Here is a 9366-nt window from a genome sequence, read left to right on the forward strand (position 1 = left end):
GACCTAGTAATGAGTCAAAAATGTTGCTGGTCTGAGCTGCTGACAACAATAAAAGCTTTTAGAATTTCTTAAAGGTGCCTCCTAAGTCGTGTGGCCTCAAATAACTAAACACTTGCTTCATATTTGGTGTTGAGCTCAATATTTTGCATACCAGCCTTGTTCCCTTCTTGAATTTGAGGCTGTTTTTTGTTTTCTTTAACTCTTGGGAGGCTGTGTGAAGCTGACCCCCAGCCGCCAGCAGCAGTGGGCCGGGAGGGGCCCAAGGGGAATGTTTTGCCAGCAGCCTTAAAGCACAAGGGGCTCAGCCAGGAGCTTGCTTGGACTGGGGAATAGGCACCATCATGGTTGAGTCCTGAGCAAGGGGAGCAGCCTGGGACAATAAATGTCCTTGTGGAACTCTCCCCTTGGCCTTTTGGGAGTGGGGCTTCTTTCCTGCCTGGGAGAGGAGCAACTTTGCTTTGTTTCCAATCCACTGCCAGACACTTTTGGAAGTGTAAGGACTCAGCTCTGCTTTGTGCTGCTTCTGGAGGAGTGACATGGGGCGCACCTTTACCTCCAGCACCCTGTCCACACACAGATGTGCTGTTCCTGACTCCAGGGAGGAGGAAAAACTTCATTCCTGCTGGCCCTGCCAAGCTGTGGTGGCTTGGGAGGAATGAGCTGACTCGCCTTGCACGTGCCTTATCAGCTGAATTGTTTTATAGGGCTTCACTGATTCCTGTCCAGCCAAACCCACTGTTTGCCGCAGGCCATCCATTACAGCATTGCCTGACCTGTGAAACCATTGCAACCAGGAGTTATGTGTTAAGAAAAAGATATCTAAAAGAGCCTTGAGAGGGTTCTGAGACTGCAAACCCATTCTTGTCTTTTGCAGGGCTTTTTTATCCCCTTAAAATGAAGAGCAGTGGGATGTGAGTGCCTGACAATCAATCTTTTTATATAAAGTAATGGTAGGTAGTATTTGCTGTGCCTCTGGGGGCCTGTCTCTGCTCAACTTACCCCTTCCCTTCCCCTGCTGCAGTTAAAAGCAGCAGCTGTGATAACAGCAGCTCGAAGATAGTTGTTGATCCAAGAAATATCGACTGTGGGATGCCTTGTAGGGCTTTCTGCAAAGAGCAGTCAAGTGATCAGCATCTTTTCCCAAGAAACAAGCATTTATTTGTTCATGTCATTCCCTAGTTTTTGTAGGGGTTAGCACATAGCTCTGGCTGTTCAGAATCCCATCCTGCTCATGGATGGTATGGGAAGAGGGAGGGAAACAGTGCCCTGTAAGGCAGGATTCAGTACGGGAGACGTGACTGCCTTGAGGAAGAGTTTAAAAACACAGGCCGCTTTTGGGATGTCTTAAGCTCTCCAACGTGTGAGAACATCCAGACACCCAAGTCTAGCAGCACATCTGGTGCAAGCTGGCTGGTCTCTGCAGGAGTCTGTGGAGCTGCAGTTTCACCCATGCTCATCTCGTCCATGGATCCTGAAGCGGGGAGCAAGGGAGCAGAACACCTGTGGGTTTGATTATGACCCATGGAGCAAATTAGCAGCTTTGTATGAAGACCTGGAAGCTGCAGAAGTTTAAGTAGTGTGTTATAAAATTATCACTGGGTGAAAGGGTGGATTTTGGCATTTTTTGGAATGGGAGTTTTTGGTGACAAGATGGAGGCACTTGGGTGTGTCCAGCCTTTCTTCTTCTCTTTCTCTACCTCCATCTTCTGCCGTGATGTTGGCACTTTGGGGTTGGTTTAGAATAGGAGTTCACTGTCTAACATAGGTGATGGCTATTGGAAAGTGATTGTAAACATGTTACATGGAGTTCATAGTCTAAAGAGACAGCACTGCCCTGAGGGCGATCAGAGTGCCGCTGGCTGTCCTGCTGAGCGGGCCTCAGCTAAACAGGAGAAAACTTTTATAGATAAGATATAATAAACAACTCTGAGACCAAAAACTGAAGAACTGCAGTTCATTCTTTGGATGTGTGGGATGAAACAGAGACTTTGCTCATGTCTCGGGGCTGCAATGACCGGCAAACTCCCGAGAGGTGCACACAGGGCTCTGAGGGGGAGCCGGAGCCCTGTCAGCCTTTGACTGCTCTTCAGCCCCAGGTGCCCAGTTCCCAGAGGGGTGACTGAGCTGGGATCAAACCCAGCCCACTGACTGTGCTCAGGAGCTTGTCATGGCAGTTCACAGCTGGAGAGGCAGGGCCCTCTGACTGAGCATCCCCTTGTTGTTACAACACTTCTGCTCTGCCAGACTGAAAGCTTGAATCACTTGCCTGCTCTGCTGCTGATACCCTGAGCAATCAGGCTTGTTGCTCTCCAGCAGAGGCTTCCTTTCCTTGTGGATGAAGCTATATCCCCTTGAAGGGGTGAAAGCAGGAGCAGAGGCCTGGCTACAGTGGGAAGTGGTTGTGCAGCGCGTGCACCTCTTTTCTCTGGGGAGACGCAGCCTGCAGCTCCCCCAAAAATGTGTCAGGTTTCCAAGGGCATCTGCCTGCTGTAGAACTGGTTCTGTTTGTGTGTGGAGGAGATATCTAGAAATGTAATTTCTTTGGCTCTCCTGCCTCCTCCAGAATGTGTATCTGTGGGCCTTGTGCAGCACTGCAGCTATTTTCTGTGTCTGCTTTGCTCAGGGAGATGTGCTGCATCCTGGGAACACTGAGGGAGGTGAATGCTGGGGTTTGTGTTTCATCTCTGCCTGTGCCTCAGGCCTCAGATCTTTTCACCAGTGTTTTTGATGTTTTGAGCAGATATCAGGCTACTCCTGTCTCCTGTTGTGCAGCACAGCCTATGAAAAATACTTGGCATTGCAAAGTGCAGAGTTAGTTTTTGTTTATTCCATTGTTGATGTTTGATGAAAAAAAAAGCAAGGGGAGGGGAATAAACTGGAGAAGGTCTGCAGCAAAAATAACTGACACAGATGCAAGAGATGAGTCTAACTCCTGTTCCTGCTGAGCAACTGATGATGAGGCAGTACTTGCTTTCCCAAAATATGTCAGGGAAAGAGATACTGGTGCTGTGCTGAGGGATGTTCAACACCCACCAGTTTGTGTGAAGCCTGTGAGTCATGGGCACTTTTCGCTTTTGGGATCTGCTCTGCACTCCCTTCACTTGATCATAAACCCAAGCCCACCAATTTTTTTAGAAATACTAATGTTACAAATATTTACTTTAACCCATTCATGTAATACATCAATCCCAAGACCTTTTCCAGGGAAATCCCTGCTGGGGGTGAATGAGGTGATGCTCTTTCTGGGTGGTTATCCTTTACCCAGCCTGAGAGAAGGAGATAGCATCTCTTAATCACCTTAAGCTTCTGTGGTGTGGTGCTGGTGAGTAGCTCCCAGCTTACGGAGGGATGGAGGTGAGCAGGCTGGTAAATTGGCATTTAGCTGTGGACAGGCCTGGTTTGGATGCTGAGGGAAGGCTCAGGTGTCTTGCACAGGTGCCAGGCTCTGTGTGCCAGCATGGCAGAAAGGATCCCTTTACCCAGACTCTTGGCACAGACTGAGGCATTTTCACTTGGACATGTCACTTTACTCAGGGAGTTTTGGTATTTCTTTAGGTCTGAGTTTATTTTCATGACACTCAACCCAAATGTAACTAATTTCTCCCTGCAGTTGGTGCCTGGTCCATTGTGTTCTGAGGAGGGAAGTGAAGCTGCTCAGCAATTTTGCAGAGAGTGGGAAGTCCTCCTCTGCTTTTGATTCTTAACAACCAAAGCGTTGTCTATGTCTGGTCCAAAACCCACTTTGTGGAAAGAAGCTGGAGCTTGCCAGCATCTTTAAACCAGCAGTCTGAGGCTGCCCACGACTGTAATTTATTGTGGCCTTGGGGAGTGACTCCATTGGAAAGGTTTGGGTTTGGAGAAAGGTTCCAAATTAAGGACAACTAACTTTAGGAGAAAAATGTGAAATAACAGCAGAACTGCTCCAGGTCTACTGAGTTGGTGGGGTTTTTTTTGCTTGCTTGTTTTAATGGGGACCTTGGCATAACCGTGACTTGCCAGGGAAGGAGGTAACTGGGCCGGGTTGCTTTTCCAAGCCTCTCTGTGGATTGCCATACAGCTGCTGTGGGAAGGACCCAAACACAAACTGGGGGTTGTGTCAAACTTCCCTTCTGCAAGCTTTGTGCTGCTCCCTTGCCCTCCACAGAGCAGCTTTGGGGTGTTGGATGTTGTCAGCTCAAGCCCCAAGGAGGAGAGCGGGTCATAAGGGGTGACTGGCACCTCTGGGCTGCCTGGCCTGGCTTCTTTTCCTGATGAGGAGGTGCACAGGAAGCACCAGGGGCTCTGTAGGTCACACAGGAAACACTGGGAACGGTGCCCTGCTTCCTCACCTCGTGTCAGATCAGGTTATTTGTAAACCAAGGCATGGCAGAGCAGCATGCTCATTTTATTCCCGTCCTGTCAAAGCCTGGAAAAGCTGGAAAGAGTTTTAGCTGGCTCTGGTGGCACAGTTGCTATCTGAGCTGTGTCCTGCTGTGGCCATGCTGAAGGGTTGCAGGGAAAGGCCAAGAATGTTGGTGTTTCCCTTGTAGTCCTGGGAGGACAGAGCACGTGTGAGAGCTGCTCCTTGCCTTTGGCACACTGAGCCAAGCAAAGCCCCACCTTGGCTCTCAGCTCGCCTACGCAGGTGTCTGTCAGGAATAGCTTTTGGAGCTGCAAGCAGGGCCATATCACAATCTGTGTCACTCCTCAGTGTGCTTCTTGAGGGAGCCAGCCTCACTGGGAAGTTTGGGGAGTTTCCCATGCTGCCGGGGAAGTTCTGAAGTGGAAGGTTGGCTGGTTTCTGCTGTGTAGCTGTGCAGTGGACACGAAGGAGGCAGCCTCAGCCGCTTCACCAGCTGAACAGGAACTGGTCAGCTCACAGCTCTGTGTTCCACTCTCTTTTCCAGGTGTCTGCCAAAATAATCTTAGGGTAAAGAATCATGGTTTATTGGTGATAAGCACGGAGAACCAGCGTGGTGGTGTTTGTTTTGGGGACGTTTTAGTTCCTGAGCCCCACAGCAGAGATAGATAGAAGGAAAAGGAGAGTGTGTTTGGGAGGGACACCCAAGACACAGATCCTGTGTCCCAAAAGCCTTTGTGTCCTTAATGCAGTTCTGACAGGACCTGTTCCCTGCCAGAGGTGTTGCAACCCTGCTGAATGCTTTTCTGCTTTTCTCCTGGCTCTTACAGAACGATGACCTCAGGAACCTGTCCCTGTCCGGCCACGTGGGCTTCGACAGCCTCCCAGACCAGCTGGTCAACAAGTCAACGTCACAGGGCTTCTGCTTCAACATCCTGTGTGTGGGTAGGTCACCTGCTGGGCCCTCAGGGGCCACAGCCCCACACTCACACCTTTTCCCCCTGCCCAGGGCAGGGCTGAGCCTCCTGCAGGCTGTGCTTGTCTTCCCAGAGCTGCTCCATGGTGAAATGGAGTGTTTCTCTTTGCCCTTTCTCTGCCCTGTCCCCTGAGTCAGAGCATGGCAAGTGCTAGCTGTTAAACTCTATCCCTCTGATCATCCAGTGGTTCTGCTTTCCCCAAAGGCTGCCTGTAAGGAAACTGAACTTGGGAACTAAATGTATTTTTAAAAGGATACTCACTTAAATCTGCTTTTCTCTGGATTGGGTGTGGAGGCTGTTTCTCACCTAATTGCATTCCTTCCCTTCCAGGGTTTGCCTGTATCCTTACATTCTTAGTTTCTCCACTTGGAAACGATGCCATTTTTAGTCTCCGAATGATGTACTGGAGAACAAAGCTTGTCACCTGTCCTCTGCTGTATTTAATGTGGAAGTTGGTTTAATAGCCTGAGTTACTTTTCCCAAATTGTTCAGAGGGTGAAATACAAGGAAGCAGCATCTTCTCTTGGCTGTGGGGAGGTAGCTGCTGTCTTGGTACACTGTGGCTGCTCCACAGCTGGAAATCCATTGCTCAGCCCCAGGGACCTGTGAGCCAAGCCAGCTTTGGCTTGTCAGTGAACCCAGAATATGGTTCTGTAAAGAGACAAAACTGCTGGGTTTTTCTCTTAGCTTGGCAGTGCAGGCTGCAAACATCATCTTTCCATTCATTGTTTATTCAAGCCTCCAAGAGGGGAGTATTGTCCCTTCTAATAAGTTACATTAATTAGCTGGAAAAACAACCCTCTGACTGTGATTTTTCTACAGCAAATTGAGAATTTCTGTGAGCTGCCTGAAAAGAAATCTAGCAAACTTGACTCCTCTCTGTAGCTCTGTGTGTGAAAGGCAGAGATAAGAGAGTAGTTGCACTTGTGTGCACTCGAGCTCCCAGCCCTCACGTGACTCTCATAGCAGCATGAAACCATTTCAATCCAGCAGGGAACTGCCTGATTAGCAGGCAGCTCTTTGATCAAAATGGCATAAATTAATTGCCTTTCTCTCTTGAAGTAAATATGCCTTTCTTAGCGTGACTTAATATGTCTCCATTAGCAATTTGATCCACCCCTTTTTTTCCTTGTGAAATGTGACCATCCACCGATTTTCACCCCATATTAACGTTCCACACAAACTGTTGCAGTTGGCCAAGGAACAGAAATCTCAGCCTTGAAAAAAAATTACTGTTTAAAATTGTGATTTGAGAGAGGACACAATTAAATTCAGTGTTGTAATGTGAGACTTCTAATTGGGATGTGAAATGCTGCAGAGCCTATCTGGCATAGAACACAGCAGCTCACATCCGGAGCTCCCTGAAATTCGCAGCTTCAGCCATAGGCAGTCTGTACCATCAGTTTAGGACTTGGCTCTCTGTGTGAGTTGCCTCAGCCCACCCCTGCTCACAGCATGGGTAGCAATAGCTGCTTGAGAGTGTAATTGCTAAACAAACAGTTTTGACTGAAAAATGGGATTTAGGCTAATGCTTTCATCCATGTTGCTAATTGCACTGGGGATTAGTGAAACTGTAATAGTTTTAAAAGTTGGTATTTAACCAGTATGCCTTTTTCTTAAGAACTCTGGATATATTTCTCTGTCTCAGATTTTTATTGTCTTAAGTTGCACTATGGGTATTGGATGATCTTCTTGAGACAACAAAACTGCCCGAAAAAGGCTGAAACAAAATGAGGGAATCAGGTGTGGAGTTGAGAGAATTGGTAACTTGCTACCATTAAGAAATTTCCTGGGTCAGTCCTGGGGCAGTGGTCAGGATGGGGAGTGTCTCTGAAGACATCTCTTCCCGCAGGGATTATCTTGCTTAGCAATGTGCATGTAGCCTAATTCCGCTGCTGCCCAAGTGGAATAACTCCTTAACCTGGGGAACGTGCCAGAGAAAGAGGTGAGGGAGGCCCTGTCCTGACACTTGTGTCACTTCTGTGTGCTCAGGTGAAACTGGCATTGGCAAGTCGACGCTGATGGACACGCTGTTCAACACCAAGTTCGAGAGCGAGCCCGCCACGCACAACGAGCCCGGCGTCAGGTTGAAAGCGCGCAGTTACGAGCTCCAGGAGAGCAACGTGCGCCTCAAGCTGACCATCGTGGACACCGTGGGCTTTGGTGATCAGATCAACAAGGATGACAGGTAATCTGAGCTCTGCTGGGACACAAATCCCCCTGCTGGTGCCCTCTGAGGTGGGCAGCAGGTTCTTGGGGGTGTTTCCCCTTCCCAGCTGCTGCTCCTGCCTAACCCTGTGGAGAGAAGGGTGGGCAGCAGGGCTTAGGAAGAGCTTTTGTTCTCTTGCTGTGTCCTGGCATATACAGCTGTGGTGGGTGTGATTCGCTCTGTCCTCCAGTTTGAGGCTTCCCAGTCCTCCTTTGCGCTGCTTTTTTTGCGGGGTTTTCTTTAACATTTCTCCCAATGTGAGTCCTTACTGCTTTCTTTGCGCACGTCTCTGAGGTTTTTGGTGTCTCATGGTCAGAGACAGAATTTCCATAAGCCAGGAAACCAGAGAGGCAGTCATTTTACAAACCCACCTAGTGATGTCCATGAAGCTGCCCTTGGTGGAGGAGGAACACATGGAACAATTTTCTTTCCAGAAGCACAAACAGTTAATTTGAATAAGGACATGTTACGCTGCATGAACTGCCTTTTCTCCAACAAAATGGACCCACCAATGTCCATCAATGATGCAGTTGTCTTCTGAGCTTTGCTCATAGGCTTTAGTTCCTGACAAGTCCCTCTTATCTTGTGACTCTCCGTTCTCTCTTTTAAGATGATGAGATTTTGGACAAGCTAGGGGGTAGGTCATGTATTCATGTTTAAGTTTTTTTGTCAGATGATTTTCAGTGAGATTGGCAGAGCAGCAGCTCAGACTTGAATTGGACTGCCAAAGGCATTGTTCTTCACATTAGCAGTCTTGTGTGGTTTCCATGCACCTGAAATTGAGTGCTGTCATATCTGTTGTGCTTTGCCTGTGCACCAAGTGGAAACACACCCTTGTGAAGGAGGGACTGTAGGTTGGTGGGGAGTATCCTAAAGCAGTGCTTGTCCTGTGCCATACAGAGCTCCTGAGTGTCCATCAGTGTCCTGTGTGGTCCCAGCTCTAATTCCCTGCTTTTCTCTGTGCCTTCTCTCCCCAGCTACAAGCCCATAGTGGAATACATCGATGCCCAGTTCGAAGCCTACCTGCAGGAAGAGCTGAAGATCAAGCGCTCCCTGTTCAACTACCACGACACGCGGATCCACGCCTGCCTCTACTTCATCGCTCCCACCGGGCACTCGCTCAAGTCCCTGGACCTGGTCACCATGAAGAAGCTCGACAGTAAGGTACTGGCTGCCTGGGTCACCACGGCCCTGTGGTGCTTTCATTATCTTGCCATCTGCTCAGGAAAATCATGTCTGGGTTTAGCAGTGGAGAACTGCAGGCATAAAGTGTGAGAGGTGTACCTGGGGCAAGCTGCTGCACTGGGTCATTATTCTGCTTCACATGCTGCACAGATTTATTGAGAGTTTGGACTCCTACTCTTTTCCAACTCTACCTTGGGTGGGGAGCTTGGCCATGTGCCCCCCAGCTCATCTTTAAAGTCAATAAAGACAGTTGACAGTCTTTCTAGTCAGTTAAAAACAAATGGAGGTGCTGTGTCTGCTTGCTCTGACCTCATCCAGCTAGACAAAAACGGTGATGTGATCTGCTATGGCAAACATAGTGGTGTTCTAGCTGTAAAGTCATAGACAAGAATCTGAATAAATATGTTAGTTGGCATCTGCTCTTCCAGGTGCCCTCATGGGCTTAGTTTAAATCATGGTTCAAATGAGATTGCCCCTCTTCTAGGAAAAATAACTGAGGTACAAATGTAGAGCCTGAGTAGCTACACTGAGCTTCTCTGTGCTCCTTTCCATCATGATTAAGCAATTTAAATCAGTCCACTGTTCACCTCATTGGATCCTGATTCTGCAGGACATCAATGATGGCAGTGGTTCTTTGTTTCCTAGAGAGGCCAATC

General features: G+C 48.5%; 1 protein-coding gene across 2 annotated transcripts in view; it reads left to right on the plus strand.

Moving 5' to 3' along the window:
* SEPTIN11 (septin 11) overlaps window positions 1-9366 on the plus strand; it is a 38503-nt gene that overhangs the window by 17930 nt on the left and 11207 nt on the right. The window contains exons 1-4 of one of the 2 annotated variants that reach the window (XM_058804378.1): window positions 884-950; window positions 5170-5284; window positions 7309-7504; window positions 8503-8689. In XM_058804378.1, the coding sequence (XP_058660361.1) occupies window positions 948-950; window positions 5170-5284; window positions 7309-7504; window positions 8503-8689 (501 nt within the window). In that variant the 5' untranslated portion in view covers window positions 884-947. Of the gene's footprint in view, window positions 1-883; window positions 951-5169; window positions 5285-7308; window positions 7505-8502; window positions 8690-9366 lie in introns of those variants that run through there. The other variant, XM_058804377.1, reaches the window with a different exon arrangement.

This window comes from Ammospiza caudacuta, chromosome 4, assembly GCF_027887145.1.
Source record: "Ammospiza caudacuta isolate bAmmCau1 chromosome 4, bAmmCau1.pri, whole genome shotgun sequence".
NCBI classification, from domain to species: domain Eukaryota; kingdom Metazoa; phylum Chordata; class Aves; order Passeriformes; family Passerellidae; genus Ammospiza; species Ammospiza caudacuta.